The sequence below is a fragment of the Helianthus annuus genome, chromosome 16, assembly GCF_002127325.2.
Source record: "Helianthus annuus cultivar XRQ/B chromosome 16, HanXRQr2.0-SUNRISE, whole genome shotgun sequence".
Classification (NCBI taxonomy): domain Eukaryota; kingdom Viridiplantae; phylum Streptophyta; class Magnoliopsida; order Asterales; family Asteraceae; genus Helianthus; species Helianthus annuus.
Genome location: NC_035448.2, coordinates 20,394,119 through 20,421,202, shown reverse-complemented (window position 1 = coordinate 20,421,202; position 27,084 = coordinate 20,394,119). Strand labels below are relative to the sequence as shown.

Below are 27,084 nucleotides of genomic sequence, written 5' to 3'. Positions count from 1 at the left end.
TTTTTAACGCACCGATTTTTTAACGCGCCGTTTTTTAACGCCGTTTTTTAATGCGCCATTTTTTAACGCGCCGTTTTTTACGCGCAGTTTTTCAGGCGCCGTTTTTCAAGCGCCGTTTTAACGCGCCGTTTTTTAAAGGCGTCGTTTTTCTCAATCGGCGTTTTTTTAACGCGCCGTTTTTTAACGCCGTTTTTTACGCGCCGTTTTTTATGCGTCGTTTTAACGCGCTGTTTTTTTAAGTCGTCGTTTATCTCAATCGGCGTTTTTTTAACGCGCGGTTTTTTACACGTTTTTTACGCGCCGTTTTTCCGAAGTTTTTTAACGCGCCGTTTTTTTTTCAAGCGTCGTTTTTTTAAACGCGCCGTTTTTCCACGTTTTTTAACGCGCCAAATTTTTTACACGCTTTTTACACGCCGGTTTAACGCGCCGTTTTTCCGAAGTTTTTTAATGCGCCGTTTTTTTGAAGTTTTTTAACGCGCCGTTTTTTTACGCGTTTTTACACGCCGTTTTTTCAAGCGTCGTTTTTTAAAACACGCCGTTTTTCCACGTTTTTTAATGTGTCGTTTTTTTAAACACGCCGTTTTAAACGCGCCGTTTTTTTCACTTTTTTTAACGCGCCCCTTTTTGTATACTTTTTACGTTTTGCGTTAAAAATTTAAACTTTTTACGTTTTACGTAAAACTTTTTACGTTTTACGTAAAACTTTTTACGTTTTACGAAAAACTTTTTACGTTTTACGTTTTACGTAAAATTTTTACGTTTTACGAAAAATTTACGAAAAAGTTTAAGTTTTACGTAAAACTTTTCACGTTTTACGTTAAACTTTTTACGTTTTACGTAAAACTTTTTACGTTTTACTTAAAACTTTTTACGTTTTACGAAAAACTTACGAAAAAGTTTACGTAAAACTTACGAAAAAAATTTACGAAAAAGTTTACGTAAAACTTACGTAAAACTTACGAAAAACTTTTTACGTTTTACGTTTTACGTAAAACTTACGAAAAAATTTACGTAACAATTTTTACGCTTCACGTTTTTACGTTTTACGATAAAAAGTTTACGGTTTACGTTAACAAGTTTACGGTTTAATTTTTTTTTACAAAAACGTTTTTACGCAAAACCGAACGCAACAGAAAATCGCCGTTTTTTTACGTTAAATTTTTTACATTTTAACGCGCCGTTTTTTTACGTTTTACGTTAAAATTTTTACGTTTTAACGCGCCGTTTTTTTACGTTTTACGTCAAAAAGTTTACGTTTTACGATAAAAAAGTTTACGGTTTACGTTTTACGTAAACTTTTTACGTTTTACATTTCACGTAAAACTTTTTACATTTCACGTTAAACTTTTTACGTTTTTAAGTTTTACGTTAAACTTCTTACGTTTTACGCTTTACGTTAAACTTTTTACGTTTTACGTTAAAAACTTTACGTTTTACATTTTACGTTAAAAAGTTTACGGAACCTTTTCTTCCAACTTACGTCAATTCACAGAAAACAACGGAAGACAGGATCAATTCTCAAACCCGCAATATCAAAAACACAAATGGTTGGGCATCCAGGATCAATTCTAAAGCAAATATAAACCCTTTCAAATTTCAAAAAGCTAGTTTGCTGACAACAAGCAAATCCACAATGCATAACCGAGTCTAGTGTTTAATTTCGTTGACCGAGTTTACCAAGTCTCGTGTTTAATTTCGTTGATTGAACTGAGTTGACCTGGACCGACCGTGCCGCGAAACCCGAACCAAATCTGAACCGAAACTGAATCTGAAGCGAGTTTGCATTCTTGACTCGAACCCGCATCTTGAACCGAGACTCGAAGCCAAAACTTGAACAGTAACACCACCACAGCTACTGCCGCCGCCGGCCGGCCCCACCACCGCCGGCTGGGGCAGTTTTTTGCCGTCGACACCATCCTCGCATCATCATCAATCTCGTCGTCATAATTAGATCACTTTAAACCTGCTCATTTCAACTCCAAAATTCATTCAAGCCAAGATTGATCTCAGTATTGAAGTAGAAAACTAGCACATCAGTCAAAAAAGAGAGGGAAGCTCTTAGTGAAGAATAAATAATCAGGCATCTTGTATATGGATAAGTAGAAACCGTGTCGCTAGCGTCAACCAACGACAACTCACCTTAATTAAAATCACTAACCCAAAAACATAGCAGATTTATGTCACAATGTGGGAGATCATATCAACAGAAATCACAAAACAAAATTGACTAGCAACCATTTACACCTTTTGAAAAAAAATTAACAATGCCCATAAATCCATGCATACTTCCTCTGTAATAGAAATAAGTCAATAACTATAGCTTAAGGGATATTCACGGTCCGGCTTAGCCTGTTTTGACGAAAACTTTTGGCTGAACCGTTAACTATGGTTTTGGAAAAACACAAACCGAATTGGCAAGGTTGGTTGGCTCAACAGAACCAGCCGGTTTTCACGATACGGTTCTATTTTGGTTTTAGAAAAAAAATCTTAGAACATATTTTTTTATTTAAAAAGGATCGTTCAAGAGTATAGAATATATGTGTATACACATATGCACCCACACATAACTTTATATTTCTAAAATTAAAAAATAAATGTTAAACGGCTTGTTTCGAGTCCCAAACCGTCCAACCGCTAAACCGAAATGCGCATACTTCAAACAGGCAAAAGCAGTTGACTTTCTTCTGTTTGGCCGGTCCAATCGGTTTTGGTGGTTTATGAACACCCCTAATAGCTTAAACCAATACTTTGTATGTAAAGATATAACTGTCTCTCTCTATCCCTTTCAAAGTCACTTTTTCCTTTCACTGTCAATCTCCTAACCAATTAATTATACAAGGCCAATGTTTTTAATCCTAATTTTGTATCAGATTCCACCACATACTTAAGTAAGATAGCGTGTAAGCAGACCACTAATTCATAGATCCAACAACAATTCTACAACACAAACCATAATTCATATAAATACAAAATGTGTCGGAAAATTCGTCGATCGAGCCGGATAAAAAAAAGAGAAGAAAAGAGGGTGTGAAAGATTCACCCAGTTACCTTGGCTGCTGGAGTCGTCACCGGAACCACCATCACCATCAAAATCGTCGTCATCATCATCAACAGCCGAGCCAGAAACCAACGTCGGCTCCTTCTTGTGTGTTGCCGGACTGAAAACGAGAAGGGGAGAGAAGAAAAAGGGGTTGCCGGACTTAAATTGCCGCTAGCAGCCGATCGGAGTTGCTCCGTCGACCGGAGTTGCGAGAGAGAAGGAAGGTGCGGCTGGTTTGTTTGGGGTTAGGGTTTGAGGTCTGAAGTTTCTCTAAATTAATGAAATGGAAAACAGAGAAGAGTCAATGTGAAGGTGAAGGGTTATATTTTGAAGAGAGAGAAAAGTAAGAGAATTTGAATTCTCTGATGGCAATAAATGGAGAGAGAGAAGAGATTTGATATTTGGTGTAAATGACCAAAATAACCTTTATGTTGGCATAATTTGATTGGTTGAAAGTGGTTCTCGCGGTTCTTACAACTGGGGGTGGTTTCTATTCTAGCGGCTCCCATATAATATATATATATATAACTATATAATACATTTCCCATGTACAAAATAGTAAATTAACACTTAAGATGACAGACCAAGAGTCATGGCTTTATCCCTAATTTTTGATCCCTGCCTCCCAATTTTGCCCTCGATTCAATGGTGTTTCTCATTGTGGTTCCTGAACGTAGAAATTGATAAGGCAAGGATGATCTTCACATTTAATTGGAAGAAACCCAATCGCCCTTCCGTTTCTCCCTAGAGTTTCTATTTCTCTCTTTCTTTGTATTAGGGTATATAAGACCCATACAACCCTTCAAGCAGTGGTGATTCAGATGGAATCCCGGTCAAGCTCTTCTTCTGCCAACAGTAGTGTATTTAGGTTCCCTAATTTCTGTTGTTTCTTTTAACCTAATTCGGGTGTGGATAGATTTTGCCTCCTAATCCTAATTGCAAACTAATTCATGTGGTTTAAAAACTGAAAATGGTGAAACAGGTCATTGAGTAATTGAAGACGATCACGCAGTGAAGACAGAGAATACCATGATTGCACAGTATCGTATCGTACCTGTTCCGTAGGTATGCACAAAACTGGACACGATGTTGTTTTGTATTTTCGATTTCACCTCAAATTGTTGTTGAAGAAATTAGGAAGCCTCCATTTTGGAAGGCTTAGGTAAACGAAGGTTCAAACCATATGTTATCTTTGTAGATTTCTTTTTTCAGATTGATTATTGTCCAACAATTGACCTCTTAACTTAGTTTGTTGCTGGAGCAGTAAGTATAAAACCTGTTTTTCCCTTGTTGTTGAAGGAAATAGGAAGCAACCATTTTGAAGGGTAAGTCCACCATCTACTTCTAATCAGACTGTTAAGGCAATTTCAAATACATTATACTGATTTCATGTTAATTACCATGTTCTCACTACACGTACGTGGTTACTCTTTCAATGTGGTTTTACTTTGCAACTAGCAATTTATTAATTCATATACATGTAGAGATGGTGTATAATAGAAATTTTGCTACTGGGAAGAAATTTTTATAAATGGTAGAACCTTCCATTGTTGGCTTGCTTAGAAACATTACCGATTGATTACCCGTTTCCCAAAAGCACCCGATGGATAGGATAAAGTACTGGTTGAACTCAGCATTGTTGACCAACTGCAGAGGCTAGGCTTATCCGAGTATTTTTCGGATGAGATTGCTTATATCCTGAGTAAAGTATTCAGGTAATATATCATATGTTAAATGAAGTTATATCCACCAAAATTTACTAAAATATGAGTTTATCTGAAAAAGTTGTATGATATTTTTTATATATCTACATCCTATGAATAGATACTTCACCATTCAAATAATGGATGTTAAATGATCGTAATGAGTTTAGCAATTCCCGAAAAAGGATTTATTTTTTATTGGAAGAATTTTGCAGATAGAGCAAACGTTATAGTAGTTTATCAATTTAAATAGAGAATCTAAGCACCCTTTTCCAAGTTAGTTATGTATAATCAGTTATCAGGCGATATATGTTGTTAAATGCATGATACCTTTCGGTTGTGCTCTTCTCAACAGTTACAAGGACGCTTATATGTATGTTGAAAGAATCGTTTTAAAAAGAAAAAAAAGGATCAAATCTGTTTGCCCCCTATACAATTCATTTTATGCTGCACTAGATATCATGTAATTTTGGTTAGAAAAACATTGGAATAAGGTTCTTTCCACTTTACAATATTTGCAGATCTATTCTGGTACCTATTATTGTAATGTGTTAAAAGTTTTATAGTGCAAAAGAATTATGAATTCCGCTCTGAGAAATAACAAAAACTCGGGTCGGAAAGCAAAGCACTCAACAAGAACAGAAAGAAAGTGAGCTTATTTACAATTCGCCACGAAGATTAGATTATGATATAATGTTTAGGGTCTTCCCTTCATTAGATCTGTCTTTAGAGCTTAAATCATAGCCAGGGCCGGACCGATGGTGCCAGGTCCCGTGAGGGCGGACCCTTACGGGGGTGGAAACCTGTAGCGATATTTTAAAATACAAAGAAATTATGCTTTCAAAATATTTACATGTTTCACAAATTGGTAGCATTTTAGTGTTTGACTTTTCGCTTAGTTAAATAGAGGTGTTACTAAAAGTCTAGATTACCCTTCATGGAAAGCTGGTCAATATCATTTCAAAAGTCACTTTTTTTCTTTTTTAACATGTTTGGATGCTTACACTGACGTGTGAGTTTTTCTAGGCAAGAAAATTCTATGGCAATTCAAAACGCATACCTCGAATATGTTAAGATATCTTCAATCATGGAGCAGGATACAAGCACGGATAAGAACCATCAGGCTTGCTATGGTGGAAGGCAATGTGATCAAGCAAAAGAAGGTTAAAAATCAGCTGGCTTGATAGGCCAGAAAAAAAATCAGTTGACCAAAAAAAAGTCAAAGATTTTGAGTTTCATAATAATTTGAGTGAGGAAGCAAAAAAAACTTTCAAACAAAAAAGAGAGTAACCATGAATATACCAAATAAAAAAGATATGAATTTGAATGCTATTTCTAATTCTGAATCAAGAAAAGTCTTTTTGACTTAATAAGTCAAAGTTATACGTATATACCGGAGGTCGAAAACGTATATACCTAAAAATTTCTATACGAAAACTACATGTTGGACACTACTGAGCGAAAAGTTCGGGAGGTCCCCCTGGCCCCCGCTATGCTATGCCCATGCTTAATAACATCCATATTTTTCATTTTCAAACTAATAAATATTTACGTTCGTTTGTGCTCGTTCACTTATGTTTGTGTGTTAGTTTAAAGAATTAACGAACGAACACGAAAAAACTCATGTTATTTCTATTGCTTGTACTAATGCAAAATTTATTTGATTTTATTTTGAAAGAAAATTTTATATAGATATAAGATAGATGCTATTTAGATTAAAAAAAATATATAATAAATATATTTAATACTCAAAAGCTGCACTTTATACCTTCTCAGCTATGAAGCCTTTGTTGGAACCTAATAAAACTTTGTGTACCTTATCTTTTGATATGTGAGTTAGCATGAAAGCTGCACTTCTTTGATGGTAAGTGAAGCCTTTGTTAGCTTGAAAGCTACACTTCTTTGATGGCAAATAACTAATTATAAATTCAAAATTTTAAAAATAGTTCTATATCTAAATGATTCATACAAATTCAATCTGCACAAAATTTTGGATAAGTTTTGGTGTTATAATTTAATAATTTGGTTTTGAATTGTTAAAGCATTCGTTTCATGTAATGCAATGAAATTGGAATTAGCGCAAGATTTGAAATTAATAAATTTTGCATTTACCATTTTAAGATATCAAATTTATTCGCCTTTACCTTTTCAATTGAAATAACTGAAACAAACTCTATGAATTTAAACATTACTCTTTTTGACATTGATGGTATCTCACAGGTTACTCTTAGGAAACATAATCACATTTTATCCATTAATGGGGTGAGTAAAGAGCTAAAAGCCTTTTTAAGTGACATCTCAGGGCCCCTATGCAGGTATTATCTATATAATTATAATTTCATACAACAAAACCGCATACATACACTATCGTTTACAGCCTGTTTTGTTACAACTGATTATCTGATTAGGGATATTCTACATTGCATGTCGTCATTTTCAATTTGAGCGAAGAAATCCAGTGGGATTACTTCGTGAGTGTCACTGTGCAGTTTTACCCACACCAATATTTTCGCCTTCTCGAGAGGTGTTAGTGGATATGGCGAAAGAAGAGTGGGGGTAGACGGATATGGTTCGATGAAAGGGTTTATTAGGCTTCGGTCTCCGGGAAATGAAGCGGATGCTGCTGAGGATGAAGAAGATGAAGGTGGGTCGAGTGAGAGTGATGTGGAAGAACATGTTGAGGTTGAGAGGAGGTTGGATCATGATTTGAGTCGGTTTATCCGAACTATAGCGGTGCAGATCATAGCAGCTATTTGTTGGAAAACCGAGTGGATGATCCATATCGCGCAACTTGAGGAAGATAACTTGATCTTGAAAGATAGATTGTTTTTGATGGAAAGGGAGTTTGATGATTTGCAAATGCGGTTGCAATGTCTTGAAAGAGACTGTTGCAGTGTCTTCAAAGGGTATCAACACAGAAAATGTAGATATAATTGAAGAAACTGAACTAAAAAAAGAACATGAGGATGGGGTATCAGAACCGGTTAAGAAGAATATTGAAGATTATCATCAGTTCCATTGGATAAAAGTGAAGAAAATGCTAATGATGGTACTTCAAAGGATGAAGAAAATGCAGCAAATGAGTAACAACTTTGAACTCATATCAATCTAAAGGTATATGATTTAAAAAGGTTCATATAATCTGTTTTGCTGTTAAGTTTGTTGACGAAGCCTTCTAAATTAAGGGAGAATGCGTCTTTTTGTTTTCTATTACAATTGTCGCTTCTTACGTTTACGTGAAGTGTAAACTAAAGACCTCTCTAAATATTTTGTTGTGCCAAAATGTATATAGAACATGGCATGATATCATTTAAACTTACCACGCCGTTAAGTGTGGGTGCTTTTATATACACACACAACTTAAATATGTTTTTTTTATCGATTTATGTTTTGAATTGTGTTCCTGCCCCATGTTGTCGTTTCCGCCGCAACGCGCGGGTTTCCCACTAGTTTTAATAAGAAAAATAACATAATGGCTTGCTAGAACTAAATTTTTAGCAACATATGAGTCTCGATGTAAATTTCCCCATGGCTCAACCAACCACTCACCGAAGCCATGGGTAAGAAGTAATTGAAGTTCATACCCTCGATCTGGACATTTGTTTCATTAAATTTCTTAGAGTTAACATCAAAAACGAACCATCTTTATATGAAGTAGGAGACATTAGGGTGTAAGGGGCACTCACCTAAGAGGTGAGTCCCCTCTCTTACGCCCAACCAATCCTCTTGTGCCACGTCAACTCCCCTCTTAAATTCCCCTCACACCTCAATTTGATGGCGGCACTCCCCTCTTAGGTGGCTTGTTTTTTATTAAAAAAAAAAAAAATTTCATTGGTTGATTGAATGGGGGCCACCTTCTCTCTCCTCCCCTCTCTTCGGTGCCTCCTCCCCGAAAATGGTCACCGATTTCAGTCCCCTCTTGGTTGGCGGCACTTCTCCCGCACGGTGAATAGGGTCCCGGAAGGGAGTCCCCGCAGGTGCCCCCCACACCCTTATTAATATTCCAAGTTAAAAGTTTGACAAGTCAACTGTACATCTTCAATAATAAGTTCAGACTTTAGAGATTCTAATAAAAACCTGTAGGAAGTTGCAGTCTTCCTTGGAGGTATCTAACTATCGACACAAAAACAAGGGTCAAATGTGTTACCTGCGAATGAACAACCTATTCATGTTTAAAATATTTTTAAAAATATATGTATTCATCAAATGAATGAAAGAAACCATGCTAAATTTTATCAAAGAATACATACCATTAGAATAGAAATATACAAGACGAATGTCTTATGCCGGAGGGTATGAAGGGCGCCACCGTACCACCTCACGGTCCTCACCTCCAATAGCGCCCTAAATTATGTTTAAAATATTTTATCAAAGAACAACCTATTCATGTTTAAAATATTTTTAAAAATATATGTATTAATCAAACCGAATGGTAAAGAGACCTCAAAGGTGTCTTTACAATAATCAAAATTCAAAACTCAAAAACTGACTAAATAATAAACATAGATCCCTTTTTATGGGGAAGGATCCACTAAAAAGTGGATTTTGCCTAAGTAGCATAAGAACAATTGTGATGATGACATGTAGCACTCCTAATAAGTAGGAATGAAGGGCATTTTGGTCCTTATAAATAGGAGTGAAAATGACATGTGCTACCCTTTTTGTTTTTTAAAAATACAACAAAAAATCAAGTACAAAAAAATCTAACACAAAAAATATAGCACAAAAAATATAGCACAAAAATGTAGTACAAAAAATGTAGCACAAAAAAATCTAGTACAAAAAAATATAGCACGAAAAAATTCAGCAAAAAAATGTAGTACAAAAAAATTCAGCACAAAAAATTGAGAAAAAAAATTTAAGACAAAAAAATTCAGCACAAAAAATTTAGCACAAAAATATAGTACAAAAATCTAGCACAAAAAATGTAATACTACATAGAAATACAACACATTTTAGTGGGTTTTTTTAGTCTTCATATTTTATATAGCAATATGGTACTTAAATTAAAGATAAAAAGACGCTCGATTTTATGGTGAAATTTTTATGAAAAAATAATGTCGTATAAAAACGTTATGAACGTTTAAAAAATGGGGGTGGAGTATGCATGTGCCTTGCATGTGGAGAGAGAAAGTACATAAATATGATTTTCCCAAGATACCCTTGCACTCCTCCTTTCTCCTACACTTTCATCTCAACCATTGATTTGAAAAATGAATGGTTAAGATTCCTTCTCATCCTACGTAGGCAAAATAAACTTTTTATTTGATCTTACCCCCCCCCCCTTTTAGGGTATACGGGGCACCATGCGGGGAGTGGGGCGGTGACCCAAGTCCCCGAGCGGGAACACCGCCGCCATCACCGCGGGGAGGGGGATCGGGGAGGGTTCACCGCGGAAGAATTGCAAGGATCGAGATGTATACGTTGGGCAACAGTCGAATTTAAAAAAACATCAATTTTAACCAATATATATAACTAACTTAATCTAATTTTTTACCACACCCATTCTCAAACTCACTCTAAAAATCTATCAAATACAACACAACACAACACAAAGCCAAACCAAGCAATGGAGAACCAACCCCGCGAAGCCAAGAAAAAATGTAACACCTCGAAATTTTGTGTCCAATAATGTATAGACACGTGTCTTGAGTTTACACGTGGCATTTAAATACTAAATAAAGGACTAAAGTTGACAAACCTTGAAAGTATGTAATTCGAGGGTTAAAAATGTCAACGAGGGGTAAATATACTGTATAGTAACCCTAAATGATGCTCGTACCATCAAACGAATAAATCATGGATCGTACGGAGCAAAACGCGGAAGAAAGTGAGAGATTACAAGCTACAGGGGTTAATTGTGCCAACATGTTTAATTTATACCTCTGAGTGACCCTTTGACGAACCCGAGGCTTTGTAACAGTAAAATACGCTCACTAGAATATACGATATAAATTTCGCGAAGTTCCGTTTTAAAACGAGAAAGTTATGATCAAATTCGTATACGAGGGGTTAAAAGCGTCAACAATAAAAGTTAAGGCTTTTCGAATAGTAATTAAACTAACCGGGGACTTAACAATGCGGGTAAAAGTCACGAGGCCCTTAATTGTAAATAATCGAGGGCCAAATCGCAAAGTTACCCCTTCGAAACCGAAGGGTCAGGTTAATCATTACAAAAGATTTGAAAATCTTGGAAATCAACCCTCAGGCGGGCCGCGTTAAGAATATGGTTGAGCTAATGCGGGCTGCGCGCCAGTTGAAGATACGTTTACTGACTTTAGGATTCATGCGGCCCGCGTCCAAGTGGCCTGAATCCTAAAGCGGGCCGCGTACGAGTCCTAGATGCAGAATTCTTGGACAGATTCAATGTTTGAGCTTGTGAACGATCATTTAGACATTAATTGAAGCATGGGCACCCTCTACATGTCCCCTAGCACTTTAGGACACCTGCTGATCATCCATGAGAAATCCTAGAGTGAGTTGTAATGATCTTGTGCACTATAATTCACTATAAAAGGAAAGGTAGTGTCCCATTGTTCAACACACCTCAAACCTGCCTTCTGATCATTTCTGGAGCTCTCAAGCATTCTCCTAACATCCTTAGTCGTGCACCAAGCTTCTGTAAGTAAGCCTACCCTTTTGTGGCTTAGTTTATGCATAGTTTAGCTTAAAAGTCAATCCGTCGTAATTAACGATTGACTTTGCGATAAATCACAAATGGTCCAGTGGTTGTCGAATCAAAGATAGTTATACGTTGGTAATCATGTGGGCTTTAAACCCCTAAAAGGGCACCTTTTGATTCCCACTCTAACTAGTCCGAATGTCGAGTCAAACGTGCTTAGAAAAAGTCAACAGAAATGCCATTTTGCGATTTAATGCATAATCAGTAATGTAGATGATATGCAACCTGTTTGAACACCCATAAAACATGATAATAAGTATATTAACTAGTCTAAGCTTGTTTGATCCGACCATTTACTGTTTTGACCCGGTTCGGAGCCGAAAGTCGCAAAGCTTTGACTTTTGCATTGACTTCAGTTCTGACCCGTTAAAGTATGATTTAGATATGCCTTAGGACTCTCTTAGGACCAGGTTACATGATGGTATAACCCTCTGTGACCGGTTCGTTGTTTATCCGAGTCTTTTACACATTTCCGTTAAATGCTTAAAAGTTGATCGTAACGCCCTTTTTAATTTAAAACGAGAATTTCGAACATGTGAAAGAACCATAACCTTAGTTACTGACTTCTAAGCATGTCCCTAAAATTTCACGTCAATCCGAGGTCCAGAATAGGAGTTATGCTAAATAGCGCAAATTACGGAAACTTTAGTAATTTAATAGCGCAATTAGCATAACGCCTATCTAAACCCAGATTTCGACACCAAACCTTTTACACACTGATGTAAAATAATATTTTGGGATTTTTAAAGATTTTTAATTATTTTTAACCTGCTCATAACCTGCGGTTATGGCAACGGTTCGGTAAATACCGAATATACCCTTTTCGGCCATAACGTGAGTTCTACAAGGTCTTTTGACCCGATTCCAGTTGCTACTGATTTTAAATAATAAATAAAGTACTTTAGACTTTATAAACTGTTCGGGAAACTCAGATTTCCTGTAGAACTCAGAAACCTCTTTTTATAATCTTTAAGAAAGACCGAAATACCCTTACGGGGCATAATATGAACTTAAACTCGTTACGGGCATTATGAAAGGTATCCTACTGATACCACAACCTCTTTAAAGCATATTAACTTAGGAAACCAGTGTAGGACTCTTACGGTTACCCGTTGCGCCTTTTGCGCACACGGTTCGGCTTATGTAACTAGTTTACATAAACTAGCCGAAACAGGTCAAACCATATTGTTTTGACCCCAAAATCCAGAGTGTGATTATTATACCCATATAAAACAAGTCTTCAAACTTGTTGGGTCAAAATCACATTCCATTCCCGGTTTTCGCCTTTCACGCGATTAAACCGTAACTATCCGTTGAAACTGACCGGTCTAAGCTACGGCTAAATTAAAGACCCGTTAGGATTCTAGTAGGTTATTTTTAACCTCCGTTCCAGAATAGGAGACCGGTAAAAACTATCTGCAATTTATTTCGATTAAGGATTTATACTTGCAAAGGTAAATACTTTTAACTTATTTTCCGTTATACGGGCTTGGGTTACGGTATATAGCATACCGCTTGATCGGGCATCAAATTCTCCACAGTTAAGTGGGTAATTGAATAAATTTGATCGGCTCGTTTAAACAGTCTTGTTTACTTAAAAGCCTTTGTGGGGTTAATGACCATGTCCCGGATATCCCTGGCATCATTTTACGAAATGGCCACGACCTAAGCGCGGAGTGTAGGCGTATACTCGTCAGTGCATAAATAGTCGCTGTGGTGTGTCTATTGATCTTTAACCCGGACTTGATCCGGGCTACTGAACGCATAAGGAACATGTAATTCGTTCACAAGATTATATATTTAAATAATTCTCCCAAGTTATAAAAGAGTTTGTGCCTTGTGCATTCAAATCAATTTTTAATAAACATTTTACAAAAGTGTCGGTTGAATGTATTTACCAGTGTAAACTGACGTATTTTCCTAAATAGACTAAATGCAGGTACTATGCGTAATTGGCTGGATATTTCTCCTTAGCATCATAAAGAGTCTCGCAAGCTTAAGATGCCTACGTCTGTTGAACAATATTTATATTTTTATTTGATCCCCTGTGGATACTTTTTCGACTATTTCGTAATACATTTGATATTACAAACAATGGTTGAAATATATAATTATCTTTATGCTTCCGCTGTGCATTCATATATTGTGTGGTTTGACTATATTGTTGCCAACCACGTCACGATAATCCCCCACCGGGCCCACCGGTGAGACACGTGGAAATTGGGGTGTGACATGTTGGTATCAGAGCCAACACTGAGTGAATTAAACACTAGCCTTTGTGTTTAATCTCAGTTACACAATTGCACATACTTGAGTCTAGACAAGAACATAGGACAAATTCGAATTGTTATTCCAGTTCGTCTTTTTATTGTTTATTGTTATTTAAAGTTTTGAAAGCAGGAAATATCCCACCAGCAATCAGACGAGGAAGAGGAGGAAGAGGCAAAGGGACGATCATTACTCACAATAATCACGAGGCTGGACCTTCGAACATGCGAGCACCTTCCAGTACAATGAGTGAAGAACCACAGAGGCGAAGAAGGAACCTCTTTGTACCTGCGAGACATTCTACCTCGCATAGCTCAACACCCTCATACCGTCATTCCTTTGGACCAAACTCAGAAAATGACCCCAATAACCCTCAACCATCATTTATACCTCTCCAGCGATCTGCTTCACACCGTTCTTATGCCGATCCTTCACCTTTCTTCATAGGACAGTTTAACCCGGCGGATTATGTCCAAGAGCCAATAGGGTATAACCCTTTAGGACCAGAGGATCACTTTTCTGAAGATAATGCAGTGGATATGGACGAGGATACAGATCCCGTCGAGCCTGCAAGGGGTACTCCCAATCATCCAATCGAGATCTCTGATGGGTCATCCTTTCATGGAACACCCTATCAAGGTCCCGATAGTTATCAGGCGAGGTTTGACCAATGTAATTGGTACTTCACACCATCTCATCACTTCTCGCCTCATGACCAACAGCAGCAACAGGATCCTTCTGAGGATTCGCGGTTCGTGGCAGTCACGCCACCGCCACCGGTTCAACCAGTAATTCCAGATCTGCCAAGGCGTAGAAGATCAGGCGCACGGATGTCCACCCGAGGAGGGGAATTCCATTTCAGCACCCCTCGTCACTCGAGTGCGAGCCACTTTCCGTCAGTGCCTGAAGAAGAACCACAATTAGGGGAACCTTCTGGTCACCCTGCAGAGGTGAATTCTGCACCAGTTGCACCACCTCCGCCACCATTCGGGTATGATAACCCTATACCAGCGTACGGCGGCTCCACTGCATATAATCCGTTTGAGCAGCCGACTCACACGCACTACAACTATAACTATGATGCCGATCCATACGTGGTAGCGGTAAATTATAATGCCCTCCATGGAACCTCTTGGAGACCAGATTACTCAGCTCATGGGTATCCAATACCTTCTAGACCTCCGGTTCAACAACAGTCGCAGCAGCCACGTTTTTCTCCACCGGAGCAAGAAGAAATACTCCACCGTCTAAACCGTGTGGAACGAGACTTCGAACAAGAACGTAAGAGTAATCGGGGATTCCTCAAGGGCCTAGCAAACCTACTTAAAGGGAGGAAGAAGCGAGACCATTAGTCTCCTTATGTATTATTGTATTTGCAATTTAGTCCCTGCATGGACATTTATCGTACTTCAGTCCCTATGTGGACTTATCTTTTAGTCCCTGCGCGGACATCTATATTTGTATTGGTCCCTGTGTGGACTTGTTTTCTATAAACCTCTGCGTACGTATTTACTTATTTAAAAAGTCCCGTTTAGGGCAACGTGTAACCATTATTATAAGTAATGGAATGTTATGTTATGAATTTCAATTTTGTTATTATATATGAAATAAATCAAAATACATTCCTTTTAAATTAAGTCTGCCTAAATAAAGAATCTTAAGAGTGAAACCTAGTCAGGTGTCTTTATAAGACCCGGCCAAGATGGTAAGACCTGATTAAAAGATTCAGATTCCCTGTTAACCACTGTAAACATGTTAACGTTCTTGGCAGATGTGATTCGTTAAAATCGCACGCGTCATTCTTATATAAGAATCCTTCTAAGGATTCCAAAGCCCAAATTAATGATTTATAAATCATGGGTTAAATCGTCAATAAAGATGATCATTTATTAAACATCCATTAGTGATGTAGTGCCTACGGGCCAAATTATTAAACATCCATTAATGATGTAGTGCCTACGGGCCAATTTATTAAACATCCATTAGTGATGTAGTGCCTACGGGCCAAATTATTAAACATCCATTAGCGATGTAGTGCCTACGGGCCAACTTATTAAACATCCATTAGTGATGTAGTGCCTACGGGCCAAACTTATAAACATCCATTAGTGATGTAATGCCTGCGGGCCATATTTATTGTCATACAAGACAAAAGGCAGTGGTAGTCTATGACTCCCTGTCAGAAAAGATAAAAGGACTATGGTTCAAACCTTCATGCCTTGATTCTCTGTAATCCCGACTAATATTATAAAAACGTCCTCGTGACCAGGCTTTTATGCCACTAACATTATTGATGTAATTAGGATAAGTTATGTTCAAATCCTAAAATAAAAGTGAGTAACAAATTAACCAGATATGGTCTCTGTTTACCATGGTTAATGAATTGCCATAAAAGACAATTCCATAATAAACTCCTAAATAAAAAAAATTTCTTTTTTTTTTCGTTATCTTCTGTAGCAGATTCAAGTTACCATGGCTGATCCAAATGAGGAGAATAGTCATTCGAAAGAAGATGAATACGATAATGCCCAGGTTCATTTGACGGGCGCAGAATTGAAAGCTCTGGTCGACGGTGCTGTTAAGGCAGCCCTGGATCGACAATACGAAGAGTATACTGAATCCCGGAGCAGAACCATATCTAAACCACACTCAAAGCCGAAAACCCACTCCAAATCTCACAGCAAACCACCGTCTAAACCCAAAAAGGACGATGATAATCACTCATCCAATGAAAACAGTGTCCGTCCAGAAAAAGTGTATACTGATGCATCTCGCGCCAGGGGCTGTACCTACAAGTATTTTGTATCTTGTAAACCCCGAGATTTCACCGGGGAGAAGGGCGCGGTAGATTGTATGACGTGGCTAGACGGGATGGACACCGTGGTGGACATCAGTGGTTGCGCAGAGAAAGATGTGGTAAAGTTTGTTTCACAATCGTTCAAGGGCGAGGCCCTGGCTTGGTGGAGGTCTTTGGTTCAGGCCTCGGGAAAGGCTGTTTTGTACAGCATGACATGGGAGGAATTCATTTCTCTCATCAAAGAGAATTACTGCCCTCAACATGAGGTTGAAAAGATAGAGACTGATTTTCTATCGTTGGTTATGACGAACCTTGACTGTCAAGCTTACCTCACGAGCTTCAACACAATGTCCCGGTTGGTTCCGTATCTGGTAACCCCGGAGCCAAAGAGAATAGCTCGCTTTATCAGTGGTTTAGCCCCCGAAATAAAGGCAAGCATAAAGGCCTCTCGGCCAGCGACCATTAGATCTGTAGCTGACATATCTTTGTCCCTTACTCTGGACGCGGTCAGACAAAGATCGCTGAGGAACAAAGAGACTGAGAAGAGAAAGCGTGGAGATGATACTTCACGAAGGTCGGGAAAGAAGCACCGTGGAAACGGTGAAAACAAGAGAGGGTCTGAGTCAAGGAAGGATGGGCAACAGTCTGGTGAGAAGCCCAAGTGCAAGAATTGCAAGAGGCACCATTATGGAAAGTGCAGACTCGAATCAAACTCGCAGACTCAGTCAAAGTCATTTGCTTGCGGGTTATGCAAGTACAAGGACCACAAGAACTTGGATTGCAAAAAGATAAAGGATGCAACTTGCTACAGTTGCAACGAGAAGGGGCATATTAGAACCAACTGCCCTAAAAACGCCAAGAAGCCTGAAGAGGCCAAGAAGACCAATGCGAGAGTCTTCAGGATGGATGCGAAAGAAGCAGTGCTAAACGATAATGTGATCACAGGTACTTTCCTCGTAAATGATATCTTTGCAAGAGTACTTTTTGATTCGGGCGCTGATAAGTCTTTCGTAGATCATAAATTTTGCAAATTGCTGAATATGCCTGTCAAAACCTTAAATGTGAATTATGAGGTAGAGCTAGCAGATGGCACCATAGAAACCGTCTCCACTGTGTTAGATGGATGTGGGATATCCATTAAGAACCACTCTTTTCCTCTATCTCTACTTCCCTTTAAATTGGCCGGTTTTGACATAGTATTAGGTATGGACTGGTTATCTCACAACCAGGCCCAAATCGTCTGCAACAGAAAGCAAGTGGTGATAAAGACTCCGTCTGGTGACTCGCTTACCATTCGGGGAGATACCCAGTATGGATTGCCTGAGCAAGTGACTATGCTCAAGGCTTCAAAATGTCTAAAGAAGGGTTGTGTCATATACATGGCACAGGTGATTTTTGATGAGCCTAAACCGAAGATAGAAGACATTCCCGTCATTTTGGAATACCCAGAAGTTTTCCCTGAAGATCTACCTGGTTTGCCACCAGATAGGCAAGTGGAATTCAGGATTGATATCATCCCTGGAGCAGCACCTGTTGCTAGAGCGCCGTACAGGTTAGCACCAACCGAAATGAAGGAGTTGAGGACCCAACTGGATGAACTACTAGCTAAAGGTTTCATCAAACCTAGTTCGTCTCCCTGGGGAGCACCTGTCCTGTTTGTCAAGAAGGACGGATCGATGCGTCTGTGCATCGATTATCGCGAGCTTAATAAGGTTACGATAAAGAATAGATATCCCTTGCCGAGGATCGACGATTTGTTTGATCAGTTACAAGGGGCAAGTTATTTCTCGAAGATTGACTTGAGGTCAGGCTACCATCAACTGAAAGTCAGAGATGAAGACGTACAAAAAACCGCATTTAGGACTCGATATGCTCACTATGAGTTCCTAGTGATGCCTTTTGGGCTCACTAATGCACCGGCTGCATTCATGGATCTCATGAATCACGTTTGCAAGCCATACTTAGACAAATTCGTCATCGTTTTCATCGACGATATTCTTATCTACTCGAAGAACCGAGCTGACCATGAGAAACACCTTCGCTGTATTCTCAAACTCCTGCATCATGAGAAACTCTATGCCAAATTCTCTAAGTGCGAATTCTGGCTTCGAGAAGTCCAATTCTTAGGACATGTTGTCAGCGAGCGTGGTATCCAAGTGGATCCCGCTAAAGTAGAAGCTGTCATGAATTGGCAAGAGCCAAAGACGCCTACAGAGATTCGTAGTTTCCTGGGGTTAGCAGAATATTACAGGCGATTCATTGAAAATTTTTCAAGGATTGTTGCGTCCTTAACTTCTTTGACCAAGAAGAAAGTAAAGTTCGTTTGGGGCCCTAAGCAGCAAGAGTCCTTTGATATTCTGAAGCAAAAGTTGAGCAACGCTCCTGTGCTGACATTACCTGAAGGTACCGAAGAGTTCGTAGTTTACTGCGACGCATCACACACTGGCATGGGATGCGTACTTATGCAGAAAGGCAAGGTTATTGCCTATGCTTCAAGACAGTTAAAGGTGCACGAGAGGAATTACACCACCCATGACTTGGAGCTGGGTGCCGTTGTGTTCGCACTAAAACTGTGGAGGCATTATCTGTATGGTATCAAGTTTGTGATCTATTCTGATCACAAGATCCTTCAACATCTGTTTAATCAGAAGGAATTAAACATGAGGCAGCGCCGTTGGATGGAGACTTTAAATGATTATGATTGTGAAATCAGATATCATCCCGGCAAGGCGAATGTAGTCGCTGATGCCCTGAGTAGAATGGAAAGGGTGAAAGCCATCCAAATCAATGCCAAGAGCATTGAAGTGAAGAATAATTTGATTGAAAGGGTGTTACCTGCACAGAGGGAAGCTGTGTTGGAAGCTAACTATCCTAAAGAAAAGCTGGGAGTAACTGAGGAGCAGTTAACTCTTAGCAAGGACGGAATTTTACGATTAAATGGACGAATATGGGTTCCAATTTACGGAGGACTTCGAGATGTCATCCTCCAGGAAGCCCATAGTTCTAAATACTCCGTCTATCCTGGAGCAGATAAAATGTATCAGGATCTAAAGGCAAATTATTGGTGGATAGGATTGAAAAAGTCTGTAGCCGCTTATGTAGCCAAATGCTTGACTTGTGCGCAAGTCAAAGCTGAGCATCAAAAGCCGTCAGGCTTGCTACAACAGCCTGAACTTCCCGAATGGAAGTGGGAATGTGTAACTATGGATTTTATTACCAAGTTACCCAAGACGAGGAAAGGAAATGATACAATATGGGTTATAGTCGATAGACTGACTAAGTCAGCTCATTTCTTACCCATCAAGGAGACATATAGCTCCGACATGTTAGCCCAGCTATACGTTGATAAGATTGTAGCCTTACATGGCATACCTGTGTCTATTATCTCTGACAGAGATACTAGATACACGTCGCATTTCTGGAAAAGCTTCCAGCAATCTTTGGGCACACGTTTGAATTTTAGTACGGCTTACCATCCTCAGACAGACGGTCAGAGTGAGCGTACTATTCAAACGTTGGAAGACATGCTACGTGCATGTGCTATCGATTTGGGTGGTAGTTGGGATAAGAACCTACCATTAATCGAATTCTCCTACAACAATAGCTACCATACCAGCATTAAGGCTGCGCCCTTCGAGGCATTATACGGTAGAAAGTGTAGATCGCCTGTTTGTTGGGCGGAAGTTGGAGATGTCCAATTATCAGGACCAGAGATAGTCTTCGAAACAACGGACAAGATTGTCCAGATTCGAGACCGTCTCAAAGCTGCCCGAGATAGGCAGAAAAGTTACGCAGATCCAAAGCGTAAAGATTTTCACTTCGAGGTAAGTGAAAAAGTGTTGCTTAAGGTATCACCCTGGAAGGGGGTGATGCGTTTCGGTAAGAAAGGCAAACTAAGCCCGAGATACATAGGACCTTTCGAGGTTATCGAACGTGTCGGGTCAGTTGCCTATAAGTTAAACTTACCGGAGGAGCTCAATGGAATTCACAATGTGTTCCACATCTGCAATCTAAAGAAGTGCTTCGCTGATGAATCACTGGTGATACCACATACAGATGTGCATATAGATGAGAGCTTAATAATAATAATAATAATAATAATAATAATAATAATAAAGATGGTAGTTATTCCGATGGTGGAAACCCTACCGTTATTAGGCTTATCCATATTTGTGCCATTATGCAACCATAATATGATCAAACATTACAAGAAAAAGAACATAAGAAAATTTTGCTACCTTGTGCTTAGCTTCAAAGAACTTGATTACTTCCTCCATGTGGTTACGGTAAAATCCCTTAAAAAATTATCAAAAGTCTAAACTAAACAATTTAGAAAAAAAGGAGTTTCAGTTGTAATACTAATCATATGTTTCACAAAAGTACAGATGGCTTATGTTCACCTCAACGTATCCAAAGACGCCTACAGGGAATCCCATTGCAATTATATTCTCAGTGATGTATGCCATATCCAGATCAAATCCTCCTTCCTGGAACCACAAATAAAGTAAAATCAATTATATAGGTAATCCAGAATCAATACTTCTTTGATGAGATGACAACATTGTAATCTATGGAAATGATACACGCATTATTAGAATCAGTAGCACTAAAGAGTATATCATATATGTATCTACCATTATATCAATATAACATGAAGGTTGAAATGAATAACACTTTTAGTATTAAGAAATATGTCTAAAAGTATCAACTATCAATGAGGCTGGAGTTAGCCTCCAGCACTTTTAGTTTTATATCCTACCAGAACAAAGTCACACACGACCCAACAGGCTCATTTCTTGTCTTTTCTTTCAAATCTTTTTTTATAGTCACAAATTAAAATAGATGTCTAAAATATTTTCTTTTCAGACAATTCCTTTTTTTCCAATTTCTTATTTGTTGTGTAATCATAAAAAATATTAAGGCTTTTTAAAATATATCTTTTCAAAAGTTCATAATATAAAATGTACTTAGCATATATATAAGACCTTAGCATATTCAAACTTTTGACCTAGAAACCCATGCGTTTCTAGACTTGCCACGTCTGCTTATTGGGTTAGCATACTTTACCAAGTCCGCTTGCCGCATCAGCGGCCTTCAACTCTTCCTAGATGCCTTTTTGAAGTCCGCTATTTAAGATAGCACACTTAGAGCCGGCCCTAAGCAATCATTGCCCATATTCCCCTTTAAAAAAGAAACATACATTAAAAAATGTCGATGACTGAATTCATGCAAAAAAGATGCCAACCTTTTGACTGATGTTACAATATCAGCTGATGAACTACCTTCAGGATCAAGCGCTCCACTCGCCCAACTGCAATCTCATTCCAAAAGCGCATATAAAAATACATAATTAAACAAAATTACATAATATAAGACTAAGTTCCTTTGAAGGTCACCCTACAAGTTCTTTCTAATAAGTGCATATAAAAATACACAATTAAACAAAAATTACATTATATAAGACTAAGTTCCTTTAAAGGTCACCCTACAAGTTCTTTCTAATGTTGGATGATATGCCTACAAATAATGTTGACTATATGGTAACAATCAAGTTAATAACGAAAATTATCGCGTTTACAATGTGATCTACACAAACTTACATAAGAAAGCATGCACCAATGAATAATAATGTAATCGTACGGGGCTTGTAAGCCCAAGCTGTCCATGGGTCAAATTCATCCACATTAGTCAATGTGCTCACTTCACCATCATGGTCCTACAAAATATCATAAACAGCTTAAAGTTGAGAAACAATATTTAAGATTAAAAAACAATAATTAACTTTGCACGACTAAATAGACGATAAACATGAAATTAAAGCCGTCTTACCCATTTTCAGAGCTGGATTTTATGTCTGCACGAAGAAGATCTCCTGCACTAAGATGAGTATATCCAAAATGCTCGACAATGTTTGCACATTGTGTACCCTTTCCACTGCCTGGGCCTCCTGCTCAATTTTAAACGTGTGAGAAACATTGTACCATATAATCTAGACAAACATTGTGGCGAATAATTAGTGTTTTGTTTATAATTTATAAACAACACACTAATTATATAGAAAACTGTCACGAGACGAAGAAACCAAAGTTCTCACCTAGGACAAATAAAACCTTGGGCTTCTTTTGAGCAAGAGTACTTTCAATTGCTTGCTGCAATCAGAAATGCATAATGCTTTTAGTTACAAATATTAATTTTTTGTGATTCGTAGAATGAACACAAGAATGAACCTTGGGCTTCTTTTTGAGCAAGAGTACTTTTTCTGTAATCAACAAAATAAAATCATAAAGAGGCTGCTAAAGAAGCATACCTTCAATAAAATGATATAAAACGCTTTATCCATTAAAAATACATTTTAAACCCATTTGATCAAAGTTATCCTGAATCAACCCATCCCATTTATAAGTAAATGGGTCGAAGCTGCTACACAAAGGTAAAACTGTTGCGGTGTTTTCATCATTAGCAGGGTAAAAACAGTTTGGAGTTATATTAGATGTCAGGTCAGCGAGTAAGTAAATGCAAAAGAACGCAATATGTTTAGAAGACAACACCTTTAACCTATGTTGCAGCGAGTAAGTAAATGCATAATCACCAGCTTTGTACATTAGCCATTATAATACAAGAAAATCAGTACAATGTAGTAAGTATAACTAATACGAACATAAAACTCTTAGAAAAGAAAATAAATCACGCAATGAAAAAAAAAGAATAAGTTTGCACTAATATCAATATTCTAAAATTAAAAAATGGAATCTTGATTTCTTGACAAGCAATCACCACATGCTCCAGGACAATAACTTTAAGTAACTTGGACGAAAATTAGGGTCTAACACTAATCTATGGACTCCAACTTTAAACCATTATGTTACAAAACGGTATTTATTCCTTTCAAACAAAAGCAACAAATATGATGAAATATTAAGTCAAAAAACAAAAGCCTACCTGAGTTTGTTTCCTTCACCATTGCTTCTTCATGTCATCCTCATGAGCGTAATTTTCGTCTCTCGACATAAAATAATCTGAACACCCATCATTATCAATCCAATTGCACCCTGTTTCCTTCATTATTCCCTTTTCATACATCTCTTTGAAGAAGGTGATTTTTCATTTCAGTCCCTGCACTTTCATTGTATTTAAAAAAAGGATTTAAACTTCAAAAGTCCCTAAAAAAAGGATTTTGCATTTCAGTCCCTAAAATTTTAATTAGTTTTAATTAGATTTTTAATTTAATGAAGAATTTTAAGTTTTTAATTAAAAAAATAATAATTGTGTAATGATTGGAAGGGGCGTTATTAGGCATTATTCCCACTACGGCACTTTTGCAATAACGCCCAATAATGCCCCCATACTGACTGGACTGTCACACGGTAGAAAACGCCCCAGGGTGATTTTATTATTCATCTAACGACTACGCATGGTCTAATATATTAAAAAAACCTTTGTTTTCTAGCCAATTACTCCTCAAGCAATAAATTTTCTTTAAATATAAACAATAAAATTTTTACATAAAATTTTTAAATATAAACAATAAAAAAATTACCTCAGTTTCATAGCCGATTACTCGTCAAGCAACTGCAACATTGACCATTAATATTTGTTGTGGATCGTCCAACAGAATTGCAAAAACCTACGAAAGAGAAGTAATAGAAATTTAAACTTCAATGAACATAAATCTAAAAAGCTAACTGTGATTTTCTATGTCCAAAATTAATCAAATGCCTGGTTTTAAAAAGACTCTTTTAATTGCAACTTTACAATTTCAAGAGAACCCATTTACATTCTCAAAAAATTATTATCCAAGTAATCATATTTCAACATATTACATACCTAATCCAATTTGATAAATTGAAAAAGCTACTCTTTGCTTATTGATATAGTTATTTCGCTAAAACTGAATTAAGCCATCACCGGAACCCAATAAAAAACAAATCACAGGTAAAAAAAAGTTATATTTAAAGAATGGAAACATACAAATTCAAGTTATATTTAAAGAATGGAAACATACAAATTCAAGTTATGTTATTTTTAATGAAGTCGTGAACTACAAACCAATTCTACATTCATAATCAAGAATGGAAAGAAGAGTGGCGATTCAGAAACACACAACACATGGGCTGCATACACATAAACTCTTCTTATAAGTAAAAAACAAAAACAAAAACAATGAATGGCACTCATAAACCACAAAACAACGCACCTCATTCGGATTGACAGGTTTAGAGAAAATGGCATGAGTGTCCTTCCTGCATAACAGTTTAAATAACCATAAATAAAACTCTATGAATCAAGAGAGAATACAGCAATTAAGATGTATTCTATCCATAAAAGCAAAAGCAATAAAGACTCACTTTTGAAGCCTATCAAGAATGAACACCAACAAATTTCTATCTGGCAAGGGTGTTGTGGGTCTAGAATCCAATGGTGACCCTGTACAGAAACTATAATCAAACATTAGTAAACAAAATACCCATAAAATTGCCTCATAATCAAACACTAGTAAACAAAATACCCCATAAATAATCTATTTTACAGAAAAACAATTTAGGCTGATCTTAATTTATAATATTTTTCGACCCATGTCACACAAAGATGTGCAGGGTTTGGTGTAGTTTCTTTTGACAAGTCTAGACCCCACTCCTATATATTCAAATTACATAAATTCTTTAGAACCATAAATTTTAATGCAAATGTCATATTGTAAAAGTCAATTTCATTTTCAAATTATATCTTGATATAATGGTCTAGAAAGACTGAAAAAAAAGATCACGACTTTTATTAAAAGCTAATGGAAGAAGAAAATAACATCTGGATAAGAAAAATAGACATAAATGTCGATTTACTTTCACATTTTTTCAAATACCTAATTGAACAATATGTAATTATGTATGCTCTCACAGCACACCGCCATAGTCCAATAAGAATAATCTATAAACTAACCAACATAAATAATTAAATATTGGATAAGACCACAAGGGGGAAGAACAATTTGGCAAAGATAATGTTGTTTATATTCAAGGCTACCAAACTAACATCAAAATTCTTAGCCTAACGCAAATAAACTTGATTAGACGTTAATCTAAACGTTCAAGAAACAGCCACAACACATGTTCATCCCATGATTTATGAGAAAACTGAAGGCTATGTCCCTAAGGATATGACAAAGAGGGTATTTTCATATTATAGTTCCTTTCAATTTTCTAATGACGCCCATATCAAACTTTGGTTAGTTATTCATCCGTAAATGTTTCTTAATAGAAAAAACAGATATTATTGAACACCATGTATGAGTACTCTCACACCACACCACACCACCTTAGTTCAACATGAATAAACTAACCAACATAAATGAATAAATACTGGATAAGACCACAAAGGGAAAATCGATTTGGCAAAGATAATGTTTATTATATTTCCTAATCAATAAAGCTCATATCAACTTTTGGTTAGTTGTTCATCCGTCAATGTTTCTTGATACGAAAGATAGATATAAAAGTCGGTGTACTTTCACATTTTGTCAATTACCTAACTGAACACTGTGACTGTACACTCTCACATCATGTTGGGTTGTGGAGGATTTGACTAGCAGGGGTGCTGTTACACTCCTGCTGCACCTAGCAATCTAGTAGGGGTGTTATGTGTTACACTCCTTCTGCAGCTAGCAGGAGTTTCTCTGTTAATGTAGTAAAGTCAACAACCCTAATTGTAACCCATATAAATACTTCTCTTCATGTACTATAAACTTCTTGAGCACCTAATACAAAGAATACTAGTTGTGGAGAGTGGATGTAGATCAAGCTTGATCGAACCACTATAAATCTTGTGTTCTTGTGATTTTAGAGTGTGTGTGTGAGTGTGTGTAGCTTGCTGATTATTGTTCTATTGTTTGTGTGAATCACGTTCTTGACCTAACAACTGGTATCAGAGCACAGGCTCTCGATTGATTCGCACAAAACAAGTAACAAACAGAGGTGAAGAAGAAGATACCTGCAAATCACGACTAGGGTTTCAGAAACCCAGTAGCCGCCGCCGCTGCTCTTCATCCTCTCGTCGCTAGCACCTCCGCCGCCGGCTAGGGTTCCAAATTAGAGACCATCCTTGCTGGAAATCGCATCTAGGGTTTCAAAATCGAAGGTCTAGGGTTTCGATTTTGCTTGAGGATCGCCGAATTTCAGAAGAAAAAAGAAGTTTTTTTTGTTATTCTGTGGGAGCAGGTCGCAGGAAGGAAGAAGAAGAAGAGTATACGTTCTTTTTTGTCTTTCTTTAAGGAGAATCAAGTTTCCCCTATTTGCTAGAAGAGCCCCTCAACTTTGACAAGGATCTCATCACCTATCATTATTTGTTCAATCACAAAGCCTGAAACAGATAAGTGCTTGTTTCCGTTTATTGCTTCCGCTAGTATAATTATCATTTAGCAGTACAAATTCGTTTAGTTTGTAGCAAATTGATAATTGTTCGTTAAAATGGCAGAAGATAGTAAAATCAAGATTGACAAGTTTGATGGTAGTGATTATGGATTTTGGAGAATGCAAATAGAAGATTTGTTGTATCAAAAGGGTTTGCATTTGCCTATGTTGGGAATACAACCAGATGACATGTA

General features: G+C 37.4%; 1 protein-coding gene across 28 annotated transcripts; it reads right to left on the bottom strand.

Moving 5' to 3' along the window:
- Positions 1-1,504: 1,504 nt before the first annotated feature.
- On the bottom strand, positions 1,505-26,728 carry LOC110916928 (UMP-CMP kinase 3). Of its 28 annotated transcripts, none has more exons than XR_004884955.1 (16): positions 26,472-26,728; positions 24,836-24,925; positions 24,685-24,730; positions 24,028-24,114; positions 23,430-23,603; positions 22,718-22,749; positions 22,585-22,639; positions 22,320-22,437; positions 22,091-22,206; positions 21,736-21,801; positions 21,558-21,671; positions 20,891-20,977; positions 20,729-20,810; positions 8,994-9,087; positions 3,049-8,890; positions 1,505-2,025 (listed from the first exon to the last, which is right to left on the bottom strand). XR_004884955.1 is itself a non-coding variant. In XM_022161578.2 (9 exons), the coding sequence occupies exons 5-9, from the start codon at positions 23,449-23,451 to the stop codon at positions 22,188-22,190; spliced, it is 246 nt and encodes an 81-aa protein (XP_022017270.1). In that variant the 5' UTR covers positions 23,452-23,603; positions 24,028-24,114; positions 24,685-24,730; positions 24,836-24,925; positions 26,472-26,720; the 3' UTR covers positions 22,014-22,187. The 28 variants fall into 28 exon arrangements, 2 of the variants coding, with proteins under 2 accessions (XP_022017270.1, XP_022017269.1); XR_004884964.1 differs by having other exon boundaries at positions 1,505-1,976; XR_004884958.1 differs by having other exon boundaries at positions 1,505-1,963.
- Between the last annotated feature and the right edge of the window lie 356 nt (positions 26,729-27,084).